General features: G+C 40.1%; 1 protein-coding gene across 10 annotated transcripts in view; it reads right to left on the reverse strand.

Annotated features, from left to right (window-relative positions):
- Positions 1-26,977, reverse strand: part of Rp1 (RP1 axonemal microtubule associated) — a 370,803-nt gene that overhangs the window by 314,766 nt on the left and 29,060 nt on the right. For all 10 annotated transcript variants that reach the window (XM_040741510.1, XM_040741511.1, XM_040741505.1 and 7 more), the window contains exons 2-3: positions 9,966-10,604; positions 9,073-9,244 (exon numbers count right to left, since the gene is read on the reverse strand). In XM_040741510.1, the coding sequence (XP_040597444.1) occupies positions 9,073-9,244; positions 9,966-10,604 (811 nt within the window). The remainder of the gene's footprint in view (positions 1-9,072; positions 9,245-9,965; positions 10,605-26,977) is intronic.

Consider the following 26,977-nt stretch of genomic DNA (forward strand, 5'->3'; position numbering starts at 1 on the left):
ATCAAGAAAATGATGACACAGAGGCAAAAATAGGACAGGGGTCTAAACAGAAAGTTCTAAATAGGAGAAATAAAAGTTGACTAAGAAATACCTTTTAAAGGTGTTCATAATCCTTAGCAACTGGTGAACTGAAAACTAAAACATCTTTGGGATCCCATCTGACCCTTGTCAGAATGGTTATGATAACACAACTGACAACAAGTGATAATGAGGTTGTAGGCAAAGGAGAACCCTCATTCACTGTTGGTGAGAATGCAAAATGGTTCAGCTACTCTGGAAACCATGTGATGACCCTCAAAATATTAAAAATAAATCTATCATGTAGCTCAACTATACCACTCCTTGGCATATTCCCAAAAGACTAGACATCCTACTCCATTTATACTTGCTCAGCCATGGTCATTATTGTCCGCTCACAATAGCTAAAAAATGAAAACAACCTAAACGCCCTTCAACAAATGAATTGAGAATGTAGTACATATTCATAGTGGAATACAATTCTTCTGTAAAGAAAAGTGAACTCAGGAAATTTCAGGTAAGTGAATGGACCTAGAAAAGAGCATATTGAGAGAGTTATACCACTCAGGAAGACAAACACCATATGTTCGCTTATCTGCAATTCTTAACTCCAAATCTTCAGATGTTTATGTGGGAGTAACCACATAAACCAGGAAAGCATAAAGGGATCACAGGGACAGGGAAGCTTGAGAGGGAAATAGTAGAATATAGGTGATATTTAGACAGAAACAGAAAAATGAGAAGGCTTCAACTGGGAATGGGAGGGAGGTCAATATAAAAGGAGGAACAAAAAACCACCAGGGCTATTTGATAAAGCTTCAAGAATCATCTTATATTTACATGAAGTAATATACATATAGATATTGGAATACAACTTAGCTGTAAAGAAAAAATTAAATCATGAAACTTTCAGGTAAATGGATGGACCTAGAAAAGACTATTTTGAGTGAGGTATCCCAGATTTGTAAAGACAAATGCTCATATTCTCTCAATATACAGTTCCTAGATTTAGATAGAGGAGATGGACGGACAGACAGACAGACAGACAGACAGACAATCAGATAGATGGATGATTGATGGATATAGATAATGATGACAGACAGGCAGATAAATAGATGATAGATAGATGGCAGATTATAAGAGCCAGAATACTAGGAAGTCCTCTGTGAAACTGCATCTCTTAAAAATTGCTAAATAAACAAAACCTAACAATGATAATATCAGTAGACAATGGTAACAAAGTAAATGGGGTTTAACCCTTGCATAAAGAACTATAGGCAAATAATGAGTGCTGAGAGAGGAAAAAAATAGCCTCACCCAGTTATCAATACAAAGTGGCCAGCCCTGAAAGCATATCCACACAAACAACAAAAACGTAATCAGCAGGTTATACGTACACATTTATTCATATACATTTAACAATAATCATCAAGGAGGCTATCAATTTGAGACTTGGGGTGCATTGTTGGAGGGGTTGGAAGGAGGGGACATGGGAGGTGTTGGAGTGGGAAAAGGAAAGGGAGAAGTGATATAATTCTATTTTAACTACAATATATAAAGCTTTTTGAAATATATTTTTTAATTTAATTTGAAGATTATAATTTCTAGGAAAAGTACTAGAAAGGCAATTTAGTAGTGATGTGACCTTTTTTCATGAGAAAATGGTAACTACTATCCTATAGAACACATAGCAGCCTCAACAGATGTTCAAGGAGACTAGAGACAACTCTCTGAAAAAAGAAATTTGCAGACTGTGATGGAGAGCTTGCCATCATACTTTTTATTCAATCAGTACTTAAGTTAATAAATTAAGTACTTTAACGTTACATTCATTCACTAATTAGTCAATATATCCTATATACAGTTAAACAATATTTTAAAGATATATTTCTTGTCCTGGCCATATATCTGATATTCTAAACAAAAAAAGTTATAGGTACAGAAAATCATATTAAGTTTACAATGATACAAGACAAAATTGTAATTACTGAAAAAATGAAGAAAGCCAAGAGTATGTTTTCTGGGATATCCTCATTTTGAAAGTAAAAAATTCGTAGAGAGAATCTTTCCTAAGTTCAATTCCATGCACTATATGGTTTTATGGGAAAACATATTGACAGCTAATGATTGAGTTCATACTGAAACTATAAATCATCTCGCTCATTATTGCTCTCAATATCTACTACATTTAATTGGCTTTCCTCTTCCCAGATAAAAAGAATTTCACCATATAAAATGTAATGTATTTCTAATTTATTTCTGTTTCTAATATTTAAGGATTTCTCAACTTGCCAAATATCTAACAAATAAGCTAGACCAAACAGTTCAAAGGGGAACTGATAACTGGTATTTTCTGTTACTACTCGGTTGGGATTTGTTCTTGAGTTCTGGAATCTGTTAGTTAAGTTGTTATTCTCATCAACATTTTTTAAGTTATTTGTACAATTGCTAAGATTTAATGTGATGGAATTCATATCATCTACAACTAGCAATGATGCATGCATGAGATCTGATAATCTTTTCTTTAAATATAATTGGAATTTCTTCAAATTAATTTCTTCCTCTAAGTCCAAATAGTCAACATGTTTGTGTTTCATTCTTTCAGCCACTGAGTCAACCATGTTTTTGATATAAAGTTGATCAAACAGATCACCAGTGGCATTATCAGTAAGTCCTTTGCTCACACTCACATTATCGCTCTCACCTCTGAGCATGTTTTTGTTTGACTGTAGCAGAAATGGGTATATTTTCATCCATAAATGGAAACCCAAAGAATTTTCAATATCAGAATCTTTACGATAAGCAAATCCTCGATATTCCTCATTTACAGGTTGAAAAATAACTGTTAGTATTGGACAATGTTGACCACAAAGAGCATAGAGTTTATCCAAAGAGTCTCCTTCCTGAAGTGCACCATGAGTTATATTACTTACAGGTAATGGCTGAGTTTTAATAACATCATTGCCTACAGGGTGGACTTTATTACCAGCAGGAGCAAAGACTTGAGTAACAGATGTACACACTCTTTCCGATGGGTAATTGCCCTTCTCCTCTCTGTGATGGTTTGAAATTCTCTCTTTAGGATGGGTTTTATTCTGCACATCTATAAAATCTTCACAAAAAGGCTCAGAGTCACTACCATGAGGAAAGTTAAAATAATTGCATTTCACTTCAAGGGGTTGAGTCATTTCCTCCAGTTCTGAAGAGGACAATTCAGCCATTGTTGGAGCAGGAGCCAGGTCTCCAAAATGTGAATATGGCACTTCGGTGCTGTTCTTATCAATTAAAGTATCCACTGATGTGGTGTCTGCATTGCCATACATGCCAGGATTGTCAGGTGACACCCTGCACAAATGATTTTCCCGCAAGAGCCATTTGCCATTGTCAATCAGTTCTCCTTTCTCTTTTTCCATAAGTTCCTTGTCATGCTTAACTGGTTTTGTAACATGTTCTACGTTATTGCCCCCCAAACTGTCTCTTGTGTCATTAACGTCACCTTCATCTTCCTCCTGGAATTCCTGCAACATGAGTGAACTTCTAGATACCTGTTCAGATGAGACCAATGACTGGCATTCAGAATCATAAAAATTTGTTTTCTTAGCACACTGAACTTCCACAGGATTATAAGGACAAACTTGAGATCTGTGTATAGACCCATGAAAAAATGGTGGTTTGATAATCTCAGCTTTGCCATAAAGCTTTTCTATTGCCCTTTTAACAATTCCTCTATTGTACTCTTTCTCTCGGGCAGTATCATTGTCATTGTGATCATCAATGGATGTTTTGTAAGGATGTCCACTCTTATCATCTGGTCTATAACCTGACCAGTCTAAAGCCACAGGACTTCTGAGATGTCTTTCAGTTTCTGTGTAATTTACATTTTCCATGCTTTCTACCATCATTTTAACGCTCACCTTAGTTTCTTCTACACTGATCTCCTTTTCCGTATTTTTATTAGAATCATAATAAAAATGTAAAGATGGTGGCATCACCTTCCCCCTACCAATTGTCTCTGAAATCACAATATTTCTTCCATCCTCTTCCACAATATTCCCATATGATGTCTGTATCGATTTCAAACTCAGGTTAGCCTCTAATTCTTTTTGCATTGATTCCTCCATAGTTTGTTCTTTAGCACTTACTTTTATATTAAAAATGTCTGGGTCTTGGCTTTCTAATTCTTCAAAAGATTCTAATTCTGAAATGTTATTTCTTTCACCTGATGTCATGCTATTGGTTATTGATGCTGGTTCTTCGGACGTCCTTGATTCTTCCTTATCAAAAGACATATATTTCTTTTTATTCACAATTTTCTTAAGTGAGCATTTTTTAAATTCTTCTAGAGAACTACATTCCTTATCAAAATCTGGATCAGTTTTTTTTAGGAAAAGACCGTAGGAGCTTAAGTTACTGACATTTCGAGATGATATTGGTACATTAGAGTCATTTTTATACATAGGGTCTGCCAAACTATTTAGATCTTTTGGAACGTCATTAACTGTTTTGAGTTCTTCAGTTAATTCCAAATTATCACTGCATTTGTTTTCTTTTGAATTCACAAAGTCAATTGTTTTGCAGACTCTGGTGGGAATGTAAGTCTCATCACTCAAGCAAGCTGCCTCATTGATGTTCCCCTTCTGAGCACAAGCATTATGGGAACACACACCATCTGTAAATAAACAGGCCCCACCTAGGAAAGAAGCATCATTTGTGAAGGGCTGGCTTATAGTATAGCTTTTACTAGTGAAAAAGCCATTGCTTGAGTTACCTGTATCTTCTGGATGATCAGTCACATTCACAGTACACATCTCAGGTGGAGAGTTACGTGCCTTGTCAATCATTTCTGAAACACAGAACTCAGGGCCACAGTCCTCCCTGGTGGAGAAGCCTTCATCCAAGAGCATCTTCTGTGCTCTTTCATCTTCATTACACTTGACAACACTCTGAATGCTGGCTGCAGTACATTTTGCTGGTACTGTATCCTGTTCTCTCTTACTGGGTTCACAGCAATTTTTGGTTGATTCCACTAGGTTGGCAACAGCAGCCTTCAAGTCATCAGCTTCCTCTGTGATGGCAATGTGCTTCAGAACTTCCAACAACGCAACTGTTTCTGAAGATCTGTTGGTAATCTTATGAGCATCACTCTGACAGAAGCTATTCACATTTCCCTTTAGGTTTAGTACCAAGAGCCAAGCTAGAAGGAGATTAGTGGATGAATTATATACTGCAGAAGGGAATGCAACATCTGCTAGTGAACCTGGTGTTTGAGCAATTCCATTCTGATTCTTATGATTATTAGGAACAAAAGCTTCCAGGTGCTGAAGCAACAGGGCTGGTAAGCAGTTTTTTGGAACATTCTCTCCCATAGTATCTACCTGAATGGCTGCCTCAATACTTTGCCCTTTTGTAGCTAGGTTCATGTCTTGGTAAATAAGACTCACTTCTGGTCTGGACTTCTCAGTGGATAAATGACTTTTAGTACTGTGGTCATTGATAGTGGTTGGTGACAAGGTGCAATGGTCATGTAGAGAAACCAAGTAAGAATCATGCAGAGACCCATCCTGGCTCTCACAGACATGTTTACTAAGAGCTTCCCCATTGTCTTTAGCAATAAGAGATTTACCGGCCTCTTGATTTTTATTGTCATTTTTAGGTTTGTGCTTATTACTTTCCGTAACAAAACTATTTCCTTTTGAAGAAGTTGTGTGGAGATTATTTCCTGGAAAACCTTTACTGTTATAATTTACCACATTACTTCCATGTTTGCTTATTGGGGCTGACTTTCTATGCTCAAAATCTTGATACTGATTTATGTTCTGTAACCATCTCTGTACATAGTTCTTAACTGAATAATGGGGAATACCCTCAGAAAAATCTGGTTTTTTCAAAGAAGCTAACAGATCTGCCCTGTTTGTAACATGCTGTTCACTTACTATAGCACCTGACTTCAATTTATCTACCTTTTGTTTTTTCTGGTTTTTTAAAGTTATGTGCAAATCATTAAGTTTTGGGACTAAACTCTTTTTTGTCACTCCTCGCAAATTTCCAGTTACTACCTCCATTTCTGATTGTGGTCTGTGGAAAACTTTCTGGTTTTCCTCAAGGATATTAAACACATTAAGCAAACCTTGATTTTCCAAATTACCTTTAAAAAGGTTAGACTTGCTCTGGAGAAATACTTTATCTCCTTGACCAGTTTCTTGTTTTCTGAGTCCTCCTAAGCTTACAACCTTTACTGGTCTGGATTTCCTTTTGACTAAAAGTCTTTGAGTCTTAGGATTTTGAAAAGCATTAAGTTTATTTTTATGGAAATTCTTGGAAATTTTGATATTGAGATTACTTTGAGGAGGAAAATTACTTGATTCGACTACTGTATCACTTGTATCAAGGCATTCCTCACAAAGTTTCCCTCTTTTAAGAGGACTGTCTGGATCTTGCGATAGTATTCCCCGTGCAATTGTTCCTTCACTATTTATTTTCCCAACTTTATTAGAGGTTCCTTTGGTTTCGATCGCTTTTTTCTTATACCTGGAATTTATCATTTGCTGTGGAGATTTCTTCTTCTTTCTGCTGGGAAAAGAGGATAAACCATTCTTTCTGTTTTCTCGAAGTTCTGCTAAGCCACAATGAGCAAATTCAGTACAAGATTCAACAGAAGGAACCTCAGAAATACTGTTGTCAGTTCCCCAGTTTTCACCTGAGGAAAGAGTTCTATCTGCTGAAATAGAACTGAACTTGTCATTGGTGTTACCATACATTCTGAAATGCTTGGTACCATCTTTGTCTGATACTACACTACCAACAATGCCTTCCTCCACAACTGAGTTCTCTGAAACAGAGGATGGTAAACCATTGTTATGGCACAACTTTAAGACCTTCTGACTTGTAATTTCTATAGCACCAGCACTTATGGCGTTTGACTTGATCAGGCCACTTTCATTTGTTCTTTCTAATGTTGGCTCCAATTCATCATCATTGCTATGGATCTGAACAAGTTTATTAGATACTGATGACATTTTACTGCAAGAATGTGTAAACATGTGGTACTCAGATTTTTCTCCACTCTCTCTTTCTTCACTATAGGAAAACTGCTTTTCCTGAACCTCTGTTTCAGATACTACAGTGACAGTCCCTATCACAGACTTCTTCTGTCTCCTTCTCCTTGGCCCAGGGGTTGGGGGCCTATAGAAATGTTTCACTTGTTTCTGGCATCCCTGAATAATGTCTGCATCCGCTGAAGCATTCTCCCAACCAGCAGAGATACATGAGTCAGCCTGCTGCACTGTCATTTGAGTGTTTTCTTCCTCTGTCAAACTGCCCTGCTGAGTGGTGTCTGTGACGTCCTCAGACAATGAACACGCTGCAAGCTTCAAACTAGATGATCGATCATCTGTTCTTGCTGGATAACTACTTTTCTTACTCTTTTCATCATTGTTAGAAAGCCCAGCTCTATTGACAGTGGTTGTCCACTTTACAGTTTCTTCTTCTTTTATCTTGAATCGAACTTTCATCACAACTGTCATAGTGCCATCTTGATTAAAAATAATTGACTTCTCAACACCATCATCAGAAGGATACGTTGATAGATTCTGAGAATCATGTTTTTCTAAGGCCAAGTAATTTTCTGGGGCCACAGAATATTCTGAATAGCAGTCATATGTTTTCTCAGACACCAGGGACTCAATCTTGGGGCCTAGGGCTGAAGGCATATGTGTGCTCACTTTCAAGATTTTAAGAGTAAAAGATGCCATGCCAAAACACAACATGGAAAGCAGAGAGGTTGTAAATATCCCAAGGAAGAAGCAGCAAAGAGAGAAGAAAAGGAAAAATTAGTACAAAATTCTGTTTTTCTGTATCCTACAATAAAATGTTTCAGATGTATTTCTAAACTGTATGTATTAATGGTTATTTGAGAAATCTTACTGAAGTTTCTGGGGTTTTTTCAAACCACTATCAAAAAATAAGCTATTCATACTTTAATGGAGACATTCATATAATTTTAATTTTAACAACTTTATAAAGGAATATTAATAAGAAGTATATAGCATTTGCTGTGAGGTTTATTTGCTTACCAATACTAAAACTAGACTCTAACAGAGTTCTGTATATCTAAGTAGCAAAGGCAGGAAAGCAGCCATGGATAGTGGAATAAGTTCTGTATATCTAAGTAAGAAAGGCAGGCAAGTAGCCATGTTTGGTAGTATAAGTTCTGTATATCTAAGTAACAAAAGCAGGTGAAAGTGATAAGTTATTTCAGCCAAGCTAGTGATAAGAACAGGGATTAATACTCCTTAAAATGAAGATTATTCCAACTCTAAAGAGAATGAAAATTCAAGTACAAATGACAATCAGCACACTAGCACAGACCTTATATATTTCCTTGGCAAAAATGAGCACAGTAAATAACAGGGCTAGCCTCTCTCACGATTTTGGGCCTCAAGATGCCCTCTTTTTCTCCTGTCCTGAGGACAATACCACACTGTTAATAAAATCCTAAAATTTTCAAAAATTAGATTATTGTTACTAGCATGAACTGTCTTCATGAACTACTTTATTTCAATCAAAAATATGTTCCCAAGGATTGATGATTTTACAGGAATACCTTCAGGGGAGAGGGCATATATCTAGTTTTCTTTTTTTTAACATATAGACTACTAAATTGCTGAACTCATCTATGAATGCTCATTCAGACAAAAACCTATGACTACCACAGATGTCACATACACAGTTCCACAAAACTCTTTCCAAAGCAAGAAATTGTGACATTTTGTTTAACCAAACAAATAAACAAACAAAAAAAAACAAGCATACTTCACCCATGTAAAAATATGTATTATTGATTATTTGGAAAAGTCTTTAGAAAAGTCACCAGATATCTGTGACTATTTCCTACTATAATTTAATCAATTTCATTTTGGAATACTTTTAATACTCTCATATTTTGTTTTTTTGTGATGAGTGAACCTGGTACTTTAAATATAATATTTTATTGGTGAGACCAAAAAGAAAAAAACTCCTTTCAGAACTAATAAGGTCTATTTGTAAGTTACTTACTCTTTCTTTTTTCTAAGGAAGGTTTACTCTTCCGGTACACACGATGAGAGATCCCTGGTAACCTTGCAGGAAGCAAGTACTTTTGGATGTCATAATTTCCAGGTTTAAATGGCTCCCTTCCAGCTGCCACCACAGCTCCCGAGCTCAGTATCACTGCCTGGAGACTAGGAACCTAGAAGAAACCAGAATCACTGTTCTCACATGAGCAAGTATTTTTCTTACCTGTGGTATATTCATAACTTTAAATAGCTCAATATGATAGCGTCCCAGGCTTGAAACGAAATGATCTCTAAGCATTTTTTTAGATGCCAGTCATACACACAAAAATAGACAGGGTAGGGAACCGGTATAAACATCCATCGACACTTGCATATTATGAGCTTGCATATTAGCTAGAAAGTGGCAAGCTTGTTTTCTGGAATATCTAAAGTATCTTTAAAATTAATGTGATATTCCCCACCAAAGTCTGCAGTTATAGCCAAGTGCATGCCAATCCAGCACCACCTGAGCAAGGGCCTGTGGGATATCAAGTCTGAAAGGTGATCTCTTGTGTACTTTCTGTTAACTGCAGACCCCACAGACCCTGCAGACCCAGCACAAGAATACTAGGGAAATGCTTTTTATAGAGAGGAAAACGCTACTCTGGGTCACTCCCTTCCAAGGGATACTATGAAAAATGGTATTCTTTAACGAAACATTGTAAGTCAGTGTTCAAGAACAAGAGAAGAGGAGAAAGCAGAAACCTTCCACCACAATGACCCCTCAAATTCTGTCAAGAAAACAAAGGCAACTAGAACGCACACATGCACGTACAGACACACAGGCACAAGTGTACACACACACACACACACACACACACACACACACACACACACACACACTGAAATACTCACTTTTCTTCCATCTGTGGCATAAAGTTTGGTCACCGGACACTGCATGACCTGTGTCAGATACTGCAGAAAGGCCTCGAAGGTCTGGGTAACTCTCCGGCTGAGAAGGACCACATGCCTGGTCTTCGGGTCACCATTCCGGAAGACCACGAGCCTCCTGGGAGCGCGAAGCATGGCAGGAGCAGTGGTGGGCATTGCGGCAGTAACAGAGCCGAGGTGCACGTGCGTACTTATAGAACGGCTACTGAGCCAGGGCCTCGGGCGCCTGCGGGCCTTGTCCAGGTCAACTGGCAGCACCTTCCTATTGTGGGAACACAGATAGGACTCCCCGTCCTCCAGCTCCTCCAGCTTGGTGATACTGTGCCTTCCACGGGGCGTGCTGATATTCCTCACCCCGAAGGGCAGGGGCACCTTCCTAGATAAATTGTCCAGCAGAGCATCGAAGGTCTTAAAGGAACGAGAATTGACTACCACCTTCACACCGCCAAACTGGGGATCTCCGCTCTTGTAGAAGCTGATGCGTTTGGCCACTACAGGACGAGTGATGTTTGCATGACGAGGGGAAGGAACTTGACCTTCAGAAGACATCGGATGAATCATGGAGAAACTAGTAGAAGGCGTCTCACTCATTTTGGATGAGACCTAAAGAGGGAGGGAAAATGGCTTATTTCCACAGTGTTCTGTAGCTGTACCACTGAGACTATGGTAGTGCTAACGCTTGCTTGTTTGCCCCCTCCATCTTGTGGTTTTAGAATACAAAAGAATACAAACTGGGGTTTGGAGAGATGGCTCAGCAATTAAGAGCACTGATTGCTCTTCTAGAAGAGCCGGATTCCATTCCCAGGACCCACGTGGCAGCTCACAACTGTATAACTCCAACATCTGAGCCCCTCACACAGATATGCATGTAGGCAAAACACAGATGCACATAAAATAAAAGAATACAATCTGGACCGGAGATGAAAGCTTGTAACAACCTCAAGCAGGGACCTAAGCCGTCTTGCTGTCACAGAAACAGGGATCCTGCCCATTCGGACATTAGAAGTAGACTTTACCGGCATTCAACCCAGCAGAGGCCACCGATTCTTGCTGGTTACGATGTGCGCATTCCAGGCTGGATAGAAATGCTACCTAACCGAACAGAGAATTAACAAGGAGCTTGCACACGTGACACCGCTCTTAATCTTTCAGGCCAAGCTGGGAAAATGAGTAAAACTTTTAAATGATACTGGCCAAACATTGCCAAGAAAGAGACCTACTTGGCAAGAAATTCTGCTACTTGTTCCATTTTGTTGCATTACACATGCTGTAAATGATCTCCTGAGATCCTGTGTGGCCACCCACTTGCATCGCTTCCCAAGGACTCAGGGACCTCCATGTGTCTGGACACACACCCACCTCCAGCAGTTATTGGCACTCCACAGAAAATTACTTAAAATTACAGGTATCGATCCACAGATACACCACACCTACACCAAGGTTACTGTGGATCCCAGCAAGGAACTGACTATGAGAGCCAACAGAGACTGGTCTGAATGATCTCAGAATGAGGATGAAAGCTGATGCTAGGTACCACAGGATTAATGGGGGATGTCCTTCTGTATATATGTTTCTCTTATTGGTTGATGAATAAAACACTGATTGGCCAATAGCCAGGCAGGAAGATAAACAGGGCTACCAGACCAGGGGAAGGGAAGCTTGGGGAGAGGAAGGCAGAGAGAGGTGGCAAAGAGATGCCATGTTGCCGAAGGAGTAACATGCTCGATTGCGGGTAAGCCACAGCTTCGTGGCAATATGTGGACTAATAGGAATGGGTTAATAATGAAAAGAGAACTAACCAATAAAAAGCCTAAGCCATCGGCCAACCAGTTTATAAATTAATATAAATCTTTGTGTGTTTATTTGGGGCTAATTGGTTGTGGGATCCGGCTGGAAAGAAACTCAAACAATGATATTGGTGGGATTGCTTCATTTCCAGTTTGGTTTTCAATACTAGGGATCTAAGCCAGGGGCACTTAGATATTAAATAACTGAGCATCAGCCTCAGCCCCATTTTTTAATGTTATTAAACTATGTAAATCTTTAAAATTAAAAAATATTGTAGGATTTCAAAAATTCACAAAAGAGACACAAATCAGAGTCCCTCCAACAAGAAAAGTTAAGAGTTTAGCAATTCATCAATTTAATCATTCATGGCCTGACAATGGGATTAGAGAGGGGAAAGGCAAGGTTTAAAGTTCAGATTGATTGGATAGAAGGGTATGAGTGTATCTAGAGGAACATGTATCAGTAAGTAAAAAATGCAACAGGTATGTTAAAATAGAATCAGATGCTTCCTCAGAAAATTAGGAAATGCAGTAAACCATCTGTCGTGAAACTTACGTTGAGAACCACTCACTGAATAAATGATTAAATTACTATGAAATGATGAAAACACTACCATCTGACCGCTGTGTGCACCACCAGTTCTAAAACAAAAACCTCAGAGGGAATGGAAGAAGAGGCACTGTTAGTAAGCCACAGAGCAGTTCCTTGACCCCAGAATCTCACTGACAAAATTAGCAGCTTTGGAAGGGCTTTATCTGGCTGGGTCTTCCTTTATAGTGTATTGTGGGTGTTTCTGTTGTTTTAATTCATTTTAATTATTATTGCCTTTGAAAGTATAAGACAGCCCTCAAGCCTTGAAGACAAATTAAATAAAATATATTTAATTGGTAGTATAGAGATAGTAAAAGGCATGTTTGCACTGTAAATCTAGCCCAAATTATCTACATAAATATTTGGAAGTAATTGTCTAAGACTCTTTGTACATCTCCCAAGTGACTTGCAAATATTTATGTGGAATTCAGAAAAAATTCTGTTATCAACATAGATATTACTTGTTGCCCCTTTTTACTTCCCTGGAAACGTAAAATGATTATAGTCTTTAAGATAATAAGGGTAGCCCTAGCCCGCATGTGCACCAGGAGCTGGGAAATCCGGCTTTGCAATAGTCAGCAAAACTGAAGAAGCCTCTTCTCATCCTCTTACAATCTCTGACCTGACCTTGGGAAGCCTACTTAATCTCTTTTCCCTCCTCTGGCAGTGGAACCAGTATTTATCCTTAGTGCACGAATGGGCTTTGGGAGCCCATTCCCTATGGAGGGATATTCTCTCAGCCTAGATACAAGGGTGAAGCTTAGATCCTGACCCAAATGTGAAAGACTTTGATGATCCCCATGAGGAGTGGATAGGGCCTGGGATTGGGGGATTGATGGGGGGCATGGGAGGATGGGAGGAAGAGGGAACTGGGATTGGTATGCAAAATAAGATTGTTTTGAATTTAAATAAAATTTTATTTAAAAAAAGAAAGTACATGGCTGCTTCACCAGGTTATAATTACAAATGGACAGGAAAAATGACTCCAGTTTGTTCTAGTCACTATGACTGACAGGTAATAGAATAATTTAGATAGTTAGCAGAGATGTTATGTCTTTCCAACAAAAAAGAATGGCAAATGTCTAAGGAGCTAGTTAAACCATTCACCTTGGTCTGATCATTATGTATTCTATTGGATTGAGAGGCCACACTGCATTCCATAAATATGTACAATTAACATATTTTTAAACTTTTTCACCACTTAAACACAGGACTTCAGAGCTCTTTGCCACAAATTATTTTAGGTTAGTTCATTTACATGTTTATTTGAAAATTTATGAATATGTATTTGAGATACATTTTACCTCATTCTAGAAAAATGGAATATATCACTTCATAAGAGCATTGTGAAGATGTAGCTATTACTAGTCTGCATCTCACTGTTTGAAATGCTGCTAACTTGGTGAGATTTGGGGAACGGATTTGTACATATGTGAAGAGTTTTGAAAAGTTTTATGTTTCTTTGATTTGGGCTAATATACAATACAGAAAAGTTTATTGGCACAAAACAGGAGAAGATGTAAGACAAAACCCACAGCAGAGAGAACTAGAATCCTCCCCAACCTTTTCCTTATTTCTTTACTGCCAGCCCTGTTTTGAGTCTAATCCATTAAAGGCAAGCTGAAGGCTACCAGCCAGCCAGCAGTGGAATAAGTCACTCGGGGAAGGTTTTATGGAGCTGTGTGATTTTGTACTCATGAAAGTAAGGCTTAAGAGCCCATGCTAATGTAGTCCCTCTGTGTGTAACACAAAACTTAATGAAGACTCAGCATTTACATTAAATAAAACATCTGTCTTCATTCAGTGCACAGTGCAATCACTGGGGAAGGAGTTTCAAACCAAATTCCTTTCCAAGAAAGTGGGTCAGACTCCTTTCTGAGAATCCATGAACTGATGGTGTGTCAGAATTAATGGTGTGTCAGAGTGCCAAGGAAATCCTAAAGATGGATGTCTAGCCCAGATTAAAGGCAATAAATAGAAGGTAACACTTCCCAGAGAAGATGCCAGATGCAGAGTGGTAGAGACATCCTCAGGAGGAATGGGAAACCAGTGCAGCATGTGCATAGCCACCACACACAAGGCAAGTCTTGATGGAGAAATGTGCCTTTTGACAATTGTGCTTCTTTCCTGATTTATAAAACTATTCAAAGTTTGCATGGAAAAAGTTTTCTTACAAGCATTCTCAAACATATACCCTCTGAGTTTGGGATAATAAACTTTGGACTTACCAAAAAAACAAACAAGTAGCCTAACATGGTTTAATTCACTCAGTTTGCACTGAGAACAAGTGCAGATAGAGGTAATAAGAAAACTGGAATCTTGAGACCTACTTCATTCCTCCACTGACTTGCTGGAGCTAGCAAGGGAGCTGGCTAACAGAATGTATTTGCCTCCAGCCCAATTTACACTGAAATTGGTTGCTATTGATGGAATATCTTGCTATCGATAGGTTCCCTCCTCTGTTCAGAACTTTTGCATTGCCAAAAGTTAGACAATGGAGCAGTTATTAATACTTTGATAGATTAAGGAGGAAAATATAATACCCTTTGGTTCACTAAGTATAGACACAGTTAAGCTTGTCTGCCTTGTGATGGGTCTCAGTCAACAATACATTTAACTCTGTGGTACTCAGACCTGAGCAATTGCCTCTACCAACACGATGCATCTGGTCCTCCACCCATCTGACAAAATAAATGGTGGATCTAAAGGACACGTGTCATTTCACTAATCATATACTACTGTATTTTCAATCGAATTTTCTGCCACTCGGTAGGAATCCAGGCAGTTGAGGAAGGATGATATAGAAAACTGGTAAAACCAGAATGTTTATTCTCAGGGCAATTCACAGATGACATTGGAGTGAAACTAATTCATTTCATCACAAATTTGCACAGCAATGTTGGACAGCAGGGAAAAGAGACCCAAAGGAAATACATAGCAGTTATTTACTGTGGCAGTCACAACACTTGAATTATCAATGAGTTCTTTTCCTTAATGCATTGCAGTTTTCTATAATAAATATATTGTGTTATTATAAGCACAAATAAAATAAACTTTCCTCATATTTCACTAAACTGGAAATTTAGTTCAATATCAGCATACATACTGCAAAGACTGCTGTCAGACTTGATTACCAGAAATTATTACCGACATTTATTATTCTGATGGTTAACAATAAAACAGGTTTGTAATCTACATATGAAGGGAAAGCAAGATAAAATGAGCAAAGCATAATTTTTAGGAGAAATAGTTTAAATAGTTTTGTACTTACCAGAACCTGAACCCTTCCTTATGAAGAAAAGAGGAAGTAGTTTGAGTGTTCATATAAACATCACTGGATATACAACCTGCTTCATTTCATGTAAAGAAACAAGTGTCTTTGGATTTAAAATTAGCATGATGTCCACCCAGGGATTGGGTACAGCCAATTAATTTAATCCAAGGTGACGTTAATCGACTGAAGGAGCTCACATCAAGGGTGCCTCAGCCAGGAAAGAAAGCAGCTGCTAGCACACTGAGCATCTGTATTCGCTCTGCAAATGCATCCTCCTTACAACGTCTCTCATGCAGGCATCATCTTCTGCAGAAAGTTCTTCAACTCACAAATATCTCTTATAATTACCTCGTTTATTTATGTGAAAGAAATTACTGAGACAAAATGGTCTGGCATTGAGTCATTCTTTTCGGGTTGGGAACTTGTTCTTTTTTGCCTGTTTAACTTTTTTTAATTTTAATTTTAATATTATAATTATAATTACATCATTTCCCCCCTCCTCCCTCCAAACCCTCCCATGTACCCCTTTTTGGTCTCTTTCAAGTTCATAGACTTTTTCTTTGTTACCTCTCTCTCTCTTTCTCTCTCTCTCTGTGTGTGTGTGTGTGTGTGTGTGTGTGAGTGTGTGTGTGTGCATGTACATATACCTGTATATTCCTAACATATAAATACAAGCTGCTTAGAATGTATAATATCACTTCCAAGTACATATTTCAGGGATGATCATCTGGTATTGTAGAATCAGTGTCAGCATTACTTAGTTATGGTTTTTGTGTATGATTGAGGCCTTGTGAGCTCTTCCCCTCCCAAGTTACCATATCTACTAGTGCTGTCCTTATTCACTTGATGTTTGGGCAGCCATGTTGGTCAGACATCATGAGTGTAGTTTCTCTGACATTTCCAGGAGATACAATCTCACAGCAAATCCCTGTTTCTCTGGATCTTTGACTTAAAACACAATTAACAAGAGGGAAATCATACCTAGTACTGGACACTTAGCCAACTCTCCAAAATTAGTGAGGTCATGTGTCTTGGAGAAGAACATTCAAATACCACTTTACTAAGCCAACATAATACCTAACTACATTCTATTTATCCCTATACACAGATGATTGTAGTTTTCACCCTGAGTCAAGGAATTTTCCAACAGATGGAGCCATTACAGAAAACCACACTCAGTCCAAATACAGAGTTGAGGAGCCCAGTCCAAGCTGAGGAATTATTTGATAAATAACTCTGAGATGCTATTTCTCACAATAGTGAAAGGAAAAAGACATAGACCTTTCTCATATGGCTAAGCTATTCTGGCTTTTGACCAAAACAGATGATATTATGATGCACATGCCTGCAGATGTAAGCAATGTGGCCACTCAGCAAAGCAGTCCATAACAAAAATCTCTGTTTCTACACTCTCCCACTGCTGCTTAATCACAGTGGAATTTGAACATGTCATACATGAAGTCTCTTATGGTACACCCAAACCCTTCTAAAGATTAATATGACTAAGAAGCCTCACCTAATCTGGTTTCCCACAGGCTTCCCACCTCTGCTTTGAACAAGAAAAACAAAGTGGGGATTCTCTGGGTGGAAATAACCAAGGTTCATCATGTGTTCCACATGGCTGTCTCCAAACATAGTGGAATTGTCTGCTTTGCCTATACATATTGATTTGTCACACGTCACCTATTTAAAAGGGAGATAAGGCATAAGAGACAGAAACATGTAGCTAAAAGGAACCATAGTGTTTTACTTGATACCAACCTCCAGTTATAGTCATGGCTGTCTGTCGCACCTGCTGTGCAGCCTGCATCCGAGAATGTAGCGAGGTGGTCGGGATAGATGACACAGAGACCGGTCGGTTGCTTTAAGAAAACTTTATGCTTCCCAAGTCAGCTTAGGAGGAGACCCCAGTCCGCTTAGGAGAGCTCTCAGGAGAAGTCTCTGGCGAAATCTCTGGAGAAGTCTCTCCAAGAAAAAAGAGCTTTCCTTTTTAAGGACTTTTGCCATCCATTTACATACCATTCTTTCCACTTCTCACCCTCCTGGCTGGTGGTTTAATCTCCGGCCCCAGAATCGGGGAGACACCACAGGGGGCAGGAAGAGGCATCTAGCCATAGGAGGTGTGGAAGGCATGGTATTTCAGTGAGCCAGCCCTTATCTGAGCCCTATCAAGCTTTAAAGCACTGAATTGTTTTCAGTAAACATTACATAGATGCCTGCTCCCAGGCCGAAGGGGAAGTGGGTTTCTGCTCAAGGTCTGGTGTCCCCACAATTCACCCCTTTTTATTTTTAAATGAGGCACTCCTGTCTTAGGTCAAGTAGGGTCACCCTCCCTGGCCCGTCTTTGGGGGACCTTGAACCCCTGTTAGGTGGGAGTGGGTCTTCCCCACAAGTTGCCCGTCATTGAAGTAGCCCCACCCTTAAAATCATTTGTAATAAGGCTTTATGGCTATCGGGATTGCCATGGGCTAAGGCACTTTGAACTCAGCATGAAGCCAGAATGCCTACTGCCACTGTTACCATTCCTAGGACCCCCACTGACATAGCACCTCTCTGTCACCTGCCCATCCCCCGATCTGGGCCTTAGCATTCTACCACCAGCCTTTCTTTGCTACAAGGGTGATTTATAGTTACAATTTGAAGGTCAAAACAGTGATAAAGTTTACAATCATTTTAAGATCTACTTAGGAAAGCATTAGAGAGTGCACTTGCACAGATATATTAGGTACAATCATTGATGTTACACATGTAGCATTATAAAAAATATGAACAAGAGGCTTGTTGCACTATTTACAGAGTACCAATTTGTTCCTGTGGTGATGTAGTCTGTCGATTTAATGTCAGTAGTATTAGCCGAACATGCAACCCGAGTCAAAGTCTTTTTGTCGCACCAGGACAAACCACATTTCTCCAGAAAAACACACTGTGATTCCAGAAACAGGAACTACCGAGTCTGATATTTCAAGTGACCATGTCCTGTTCAAATACTGAAAAAAAGGCTTTTGCCATTCATTACAGTCCATACCAATGTCCAAATGTTTTAAATGGGTCTTTTTTCCCCCAAAGGGAAAAGCTGGCAAAATGAATTCTGTTGTTTTAAGGTGTATCAAAGGCTAGCTGCTAATCTTCCAGTTTTGTTGGCTTTGGGATGAAAACTCACGGGTCCAGGAGGTTGATGTAGCAAGCCTGATGAGACACTGGAAATCTCGAACTGACTGTTTTATTTCTTTCTCGGGCTGTAGATTTGATGACATCAAGGGTCAGGAGCACTGATTTAGGAGATCTCGAACTGGCTTGAGCAGGCTCCCACGGTCTCAGGTCCAGTTTTTTCTGCTCCATGCATCTCACCAGATGTTGTGACCGCTACTGAAGCTTTATTCTTTTCCTGTAAGAAAACACAAACATGCCCTCGACCCCAAATTAGGGTCTTCTCTACTGTCTAGTGTATGGATGTTTCCATTTGGCCTGAGTAATAGTTATTTAACTTTCATTATGTCAGAATCTGTCTGAAGCAGATTCCTCACTGGCATTTATATTTTATAAATATTTAAATGAGGAGTGGATTATTTAATGAATCATGTGGAGACTGGGGACATTACTCCCTCTTATTTTTAAATTTTGTTTGAACTGTTGAAGTTGGACCATAACAGTAGAAGGATTTGTCTACCCTCCTTAGTCAACTATCTAGGTGAATTGGGATCACTATTTAAAGTATTAGTAGATGTCCTTTAAAAGGGACATAACCATTAAGTACCTTTGAGAATCATTTAAGGATTGTAAACTATACTATGTCCCAAATAGTCCTTTTTTTTTTTTTCTTTTTTTTTTTTTTCTCTAACCTGTAGCTCTCACTAGCTGACAAGGCCTCGTTTGCATCTGAACTGACAAGGCCTAATTTGCATCTACACAGACACCTTTGGGGGTGGGGGCCTGCCAAAGCAGCAGGACAGTTCCCTGAAAAAACCTCTCTTTCTCTCTCTCTCTCTCTCTCTCTCTCTCTCTCTCTCTCTCTCTCTCTCTCTCTCTCTCTCTCTGACTGGCTCTGAGGGCTTAACTTGAATTTTTTTGTTAAAATATTAACCGACTGACTGGATGTTTCTTTTGGCTATATCTAAATCGATTTAGGTAGTTTTTAACTGTTTGAAGGGATTTAAGTATCCCTTTAATCATATCCAAGGCAATTAGAACAGTTGCTTTTGTCAACATTCACGCATTTACATTTCACACTTCATACATACTGACGTGGCCACGTCCATACACACAGACCATGCATACATATCTCTCCTTGCCTAGGTTATGATTAGTTTGTTGAACTGAAACTTCTTTAACAGAAAACTCCAGTCAATCTTTTAATTAAAACTAAAGGTTGAAAAAGTCCTGTATGTCCCTCGTCATTTCTTCATTAGAGAAGTTTTGAGCTACACTCAGGGGCTACAGCCATACCCACTCCTTGTAATTCTGTAGATGCAAAGTGGAAAGGCCAGGCTTTTGCCAAAAGTTTTTAGAGATGACTCACAAAATTCAATAACCTACCCTATATAAATGTAACCAAACATTTTTATTTTACATACCTTTGTCTTTTTCTTTACTGAATACTAATACCTCATTTATTAACTGTTACCAGTTTATTTAATTTACCCATCTTTAATCTATCCTCCCATTGAGGATGATCCTCCAATCCACCCTCCAACTGAGGGCAACTTCTTATCTTAGGTTCCCTTTCTTTTTCCTGACCTTTGTCAGGCAAGGGCCTACACATTTAATCCAATCCACCCTTTAACTGAGGGTGATCTCTTAGGTTCCCTTTTTTTTTTTTTTTTTTTTTTGACCTTTGTCAGGCAAGGTCCTAAACATTTAATCTGGTACCCCTAGCTTGGTACCCCCTTTTTAATACATACTTATAGCCTTACTTGTTGGCTATCCTTTTAGATCTCTGAATTTTCCTTTACTTTCCTGACCTTAGTGGATCAGGTGAAAGACTGGCCTTATTTATTAACTTCACCAATTTTTTAAATTTATCTATCTTTAATCCATCCTCCCATTGAGGATGATTTTCCAATCCACCCTCCAACTGAGGGCAACTTCTTAGGTTTCGCTTTTCTTTTTTGACCTTTGTTAGGCAAAGGCCTAGACATTTAATTTGGTACCCCTAGCTTGGTACCCCCTTTTTAATACATCCTTACTTATAGCCTTACTTGTTGGCCAGTCTTTTAAATGTCTTAGTTTTTCTTTTAATTTTCTCGAGCCTTGCAAGGAGTTGTAGGGAGGAGGAGCAACTGAGCAATCCGCTCTCCTGCTGGGATGGAGACAACCCCACTGGCCACTGATGTCATTATTTTAATCTCTCCTTTGTTATTCTGGTCTATAACCCCAGGGTGTACCTGGATGCCTTGAAGGATAGTACTGGACCGTCCCAAGAGTAGTCCGACCGTGCCTGGGGGCAATGGCCCATGCACCCCAGTGGGGAGGGCCTGGATCCCCATTTCCGGTGTTAGGATTGCCCGGGCAGAGGGAGAGAGGTCCAATCCTGCAACTCCCCGAGGTGGCTCTAAGGAGGTCTGAGATATGAAGGGGTTGCTCTGGGGGAGAAAATGAGTCTTGCCACTGCCCAGAGCAGGGGTCATTGCCCCGTACACATTGGTTTTGGGGCCCTGGGGCGGGGCCCTCCTCCCGTTTCCCTGATTATTATTAGCAGAAAGGAAATTTCCCTCCCTGTCAGTTTTAGAGTAGCAGTTATTGGCCCAATGATATCCCCTTCGACAACGGGGGCATAAACCAGGTCTCTTGAGACCCGTAGTACTATTTTGAGGGCACTCTCTACGGAAGTGTCCCTCCCTACCGCAGCTGAAACATGTTTTTCTCCCTCCCAGAGTAGGTCTTTCTTTCCCCACTTGGGGCCGAATGGCAGCAGCTAACACTTGGCCCTGGATGAAGTTCCCATCAATGTCCCTACAAATCCGGATATAGTCATTTAGACTTTTATTGCGATATGGGCGAAGGGCTTCCTTACAATACTTATTTGCATTATCAAATGCCATCTGCTTGATGACCGGCATCGCAGGCCCAATGCCCCCAAATATTCTTTCTGCTACCTGACTGAGACGGTCTACGAAGTCTTGAAAAGGTTCAGAGGGTCCTTGAAGGACTTTGGACAGATGATCCCCTCCTTCCTTGGAAGGCAATGCTTTCCAAGCCCCTTGGGCTGCTGCTGCCACTTGGGCATAGACTGCGATGTCATATTGCATTTGTTGCTGAATGGTGGCATATTGACCACTCCCGGTAAGCATCTCCACATTTCTCTGGGGCTGTCCGGCCTGTGCATTTCTTTGGGCTGTCTGGCTGCATCTTTCCTGAAACTCACCTCTCCAAATCAAATAATCTCCCCCCGACAGAGCTGCTCTGCAAAGCTGCTGCCAATCGCCAGGTGTCAAATTAAGAGATGCAAAAGATTCCATTAAGGAAAGTGTAAAGGGAGCCTGTGCTCCATAATTTAAAGTTGCCTCTTTAAGTTGTCTTATATCCTTAAATTTTAAAGGGTTATGACGCCGAATGACCTGTCCAGAATTGTTCGGATCTGGAACTTCCATTACTGGGGCCCCCACCGGGCAGCATTGGACCCCTCCTCTGGGTCTTCCCTCCAGGTCCGAGAAGGACTGAGTTATCTCATAGGAAGAGTCCCTTTTTTCAGAGTATGGGGAAGGGTTTCTCTCCCTGTCCTGTCTTTTTTTAATTCGAGTCCTTTTTAGTGCCTTTTTAAGGGCCGAGACCTCAGCAAGTAACCGTTCCTTCTCAGACTCTGACTCGTCAGAGTCTGGGTCTGAGCTATTTTCATTTTTTAGGTCTGACAGAGTAGGATATACCCGATTCTGACTGAAGTCCCTCCTTTTGGGTCGCGCCCCGAGATTTCTATTAACTCTTTTGTTGTTGCTAAGAGGCTCCTCCTCATCCTCACTAACAATGGAGCCTCTAGTTTCAGTCAGGGTTTCTCTAGATGATTCACTGTCACTCTCTGCCTCAGAACTCAGGGAGGCTTGAGTCTCAATCTCTTGTAACTCTGAAAAAGCCTCTTTTGTGGTCTGGACTACCTGGTGGTGGCTAGCCTTATCTGTCAAAAGTATGCCCTTCACTAATCTCCATAAGGAGAATGTAGATGGGGGCAGGGACTCAGGTCCCTCTTTTCGTAAAAGTTGATGAAGATCACGGCGAACCTCCTCCCAATCTGGGATATTTAAGCTCCCCCCCGGTAATGAACCATGGACTGGCTTGTTCGATCGACTTTAGAAAGCCTTCTAAGGTTTTAGACTTTACTGTAGTCCCATGTCCTTCAAGTAACTTTTTAACTTGATACTGTAATTCAAGCTTTCCAGAACTATTCCCCATGGTTTCTTTTCTTTTTTTCCCCAATCTGTCCCTGGCCAGAAAAAGAGACAAACCCGCTCACTTACCTCGCTTTTATGATCTCGGTGGGATCCTCCAATTGTCGCACCTGCTGTGCGGCCTGCATCCTAGAATGTAGCGAGGTGGTCGGGATAGATGACACAGAGACCGGTCGGTTGCTTTAAGAAAACTTTATGCTTCCCAAGTCAGCTTAGGAGGAGACCCCAGTCCACTTAGGAGAGCTCTCAGGAGAAGTCTCTGGCGAAATCTCTGGAGAAGTCTCTCCAAGAAAAAAGAGCTTTCCTTTTTTAAGGACTTTTGCCATCCATTTACATACCATTCTTTCCACTTCTCATCCTCCTGGCTGGTGGTTTAATCTCCGGCCCCAGAATCGGGGAGACACCACAGGGGGCAGGAAGAGGCATCTAGCCATAGGAGGTGTGGAAGGCATGGTATTTCAGTGAGCTAGCCCTTATCTGAGCCCTATCAAGCTTTAAAGCACTGAATTGTTTTCAGTAAACATTACATAGATGCCTGCTCCCAGGCCGAAGGGGAAGTGGGTTTCTGCTCAAGGTCTGGTGTCCCCACAGCTGTCCCCATAGACATGGATCATGAACCAAACAAGAAATCTGTGTTTTCATGGTGCCAATAAGCATCAATGGCATCATTATTGGCTCCTAAGCAAAGTACGGTTCTAGAATTCAGGTTAGATACCTGAATACAGTCTCAGGTTGATAAACTACTCACATGTACCAATTCTATTTCAACCCTGAAAGAATGACGAGTCAGGAATTATGTATGGGCCTTTTAGGAAAAGTGAAACTTCTTATATATAAAACCATGGAAAAAGAGCTGCTGTCTTCTAAATGTCTCCTATAGTATACTCTACAAGCTCATAACTTGAGTAAAGAATGGAGATTGAGTATACCTGGTACCCCATCTCTGTGTTATTTCTGACACTAAAGATACCACCATGTGCCAAAGACACTGAGATTTCTGATAAGCTGGTACTTTGTAATGCTCCTGATCCCAGACTAATTTGACTAATGTCTAGAAAATTCCAGAAGCCTCTATATCATAGTTCATATTAGGTTTCTTCCTTCGGATACCTTCAACGGTCATGAGACTACCTATATGTCACTCCTGAATTCATGAATCTTGTCTGGTTTATTTCATGCTAGTCGGCCTGGACCAAGCAGGTGCTCTGCAAGTCCAGCCCCTACCTTTGCCTTCAGCTTGTCATAGATTCTATAGGTTGAGCAACAGTGTAGATATCTACTGCTATATGAACAAGTGCAGATGGTCTGTCTGTGAGTCTCATGTTCAGTGTGTATGTGGTAGGAGTCGTGTGGGTGCATTCCATTGCAGGTGCATGCCATCATAGTTAGGTGTTTCCATCAAAGCAGAATGGCGAAGGGCAGTTTCTGCAGTGCAGCTGTCTTACTTTTTTTTCATTTTTTAACTTAAATTAGAAACAAGCTTCTTTTACATGTCAATCCAAGTTCCCTCGACCTCCCATCCTCCCCTGGCCACCACTAACCCCCTAGCCCATCCCCTTTCTGCTCCCCAGGGAGGGTGAGGCCTTCCATGGGGGATCTTCAAAGTCTGTCATATCATTTGGAGCAGGGCCTAGGCCATCCCCCATGTGTCTAGGCTGAGAGAGTATCCTTCTATGGAGAATGGGCTCCCAAAGTCCATTCGTGTACTAGGGATAAATACTGATCCACTGACAGAGGTCCCATAGATTAACCAAACCTCCAAACTGACATCCTCGTTCATGGAGTCTGGAACAGTCCTATGCTGGTTTCCCAGCTATCAGTCTGGGGTCCATGAGCTCCTCCTTGTTCAGGTTAGCTATTTCTGTGGGTTTCCACAGCCTGGTCTTGACCTCTTTGCTCATCACTCCTCCCTCTCTGTAACTAGATTCCAGAGTTCAGCTCAGTGTTGAGCTGTGGGTGTTTGTTTCTGCTTTCATCAGCTACTAAATGAAGGCTTTAGAATGGCATATAAGGTAGTCATCAATCTCATTATTGGAGAAGGACATTTAAGATAGCCTCTTGACTATTGCTTAGATCATTAGTTGGGGTCAAACTTGTAGATCTCTGGACATTTCCCTCTCTCCAGATTTCTCTTTAAACCTATAATGGCTCCCTCTATTATGGTATCTCTTTTCTTGCTCTCCTCTATTCTTCCTCTGAGTCGATCTTCCAGCTCTCTTATTCCTCCTCTCCCCTTTTCTTCTCCCCTTCTCTTTTTTCTAACTCCCTCTCCCTTCCCCCAATGATCACAATTAGCTCAGGAGATCTTGTTCCTTTCCCCTTCTCTAGGGGACCATGTATGTCTATCTCCCTTAGAGTCCTCCTTGTTTCCTAGTTTCTCTGGTGGTGTGGAGTGTAGGCTGGTACTCCTTTGCTCTATGTCTAAACTCCAAATATAAGTGAGTATATACCATGTTTGTCTTTTTGTGACTGGGTTACCTCACTCGGGATGGTTTCTTCTAGTTCCATTCATTTGTCTATGAATTTCAAGATTTCATTTTTTTTTCCCTCTGAGTAGTACTCCATTGTGTAAATGTACCACATTTTCTTCATCCATTTTTCCGGTGAGGGGCACCTAGGTTGCTTCCAGGTTCTGGTTATTACAAATAATGCTGCTATGAGCATAGTGGAACACATGTCCTTGTTGTATGAATGTGCATTTTTTGGTATATGCCTAAGAGTGGGATTGCTGCATCTTGTGGTAGACTTATTCCCATTTTCCTGAGGAATCTCCATACTGATTTCCAAAGTGGCTGTATATTTTTGCATTCCCACCAGCAGTGCAAGAGTTTCCCTTTTTCCACATCCTCTCAGCATAAATTGTCATTGGTGATTTTGATTTTAAACATTCTAACAGGAGTAAGATGGTATCTCAGTATTGTTTTGATTTGTATTTCCCTAATGGCTAAAGATGTTGAGCACTTTCTTAAGTGTCTCTCAGCCATCTTAGATTCCTCTATTGAGAATTCTCTATTTAGTTTTGTAACTCACTTTTTAATTGGATTATTTGGTGTTTTGGTGACTAGCTTCTTGAGTTCTTTCTATATTTGGAAATCAGCTCTCTGTCAGATGTGGGGTTGATGAATATCTTTTCCCATTCTGTGGGCTGCCTTTTTGTCTTGTTGACTGTGTCCTTTGCCTTACAAAAGATTCTCAGTTTCAAGAGGTCTCATTTATTAATTGTGGATCTCAGTGTCTGTGCTACTGGTGTTATGTTCAGGAAGCAGTCTCCTGTACCACCTACCTTCTCTTCTAAGAGGTTCAGTGTGGCTAGATTTATGTAAAGGTTTTTGATATATTTGGACTTATGTTTTGTGCATGGCAATAGATATGGATCTATCTGCAGTGTTCTACATACCAGCATCCAGTTATGCCAGCACCATTTGTTGAAAGTGACTTCTTTTACCGGTTGTATAATTTTAGCTTCTTGGTTAAAAACCAAGTGGTCATAAGTGTGTGGGTTAATATCAGGGTTTTCAATTCGATTCCATTGGTCTACCTGTCTATTTTTGTGCCAATACCAAGCTGTTTTCAGGACTACAGCTCGATAATAGAGCTTGAAGTCAGGGATGGTGATGCCTTCAGATGTTGCCTTGTTGAACAGAGTTGTTTTGGCTCTCCTGAGTATTTTGTTTTTCCATATAAAGTTGAAAATTATTCTTTCAAGGTCTGTGAAGAATTGTGCTGGCATTTTAATGGGGATTGCATTGAATCTGTAGATTGCTTTTGGCAGGATCTCCATTTTTACTACATTGATCCTACCTATCTAAGAGCATGGGAGGTCTTTCCATTTTCTGAGGGCTTCTTTACTTTCTTTCTTTAAAGATTCAAAGTTCTTTCGATACAGGTCTTTCACTTGCTTGATTAGCATTACCCCCAAGGTATTTTATGTGCACAGTCCACGGGCC

This window comes from Mesocricetus auratus, unplaced genomic scaffold, assembly GCF_017639785.1.
Source record: "Mesocricetus auratus isolate SY011 unplaced genomic scaffold, BCM_Maur_2.0 Super-Scaffold_6730, whole genome shotgun sequence".
Classification (NCBI taxonomy): domain Eukaryota; kingdom Metazoa; phylum Chordata; class Mammalia; order Rodentia; family Cricetidae; genus Mesocricetus; species Mesocricetus auratus.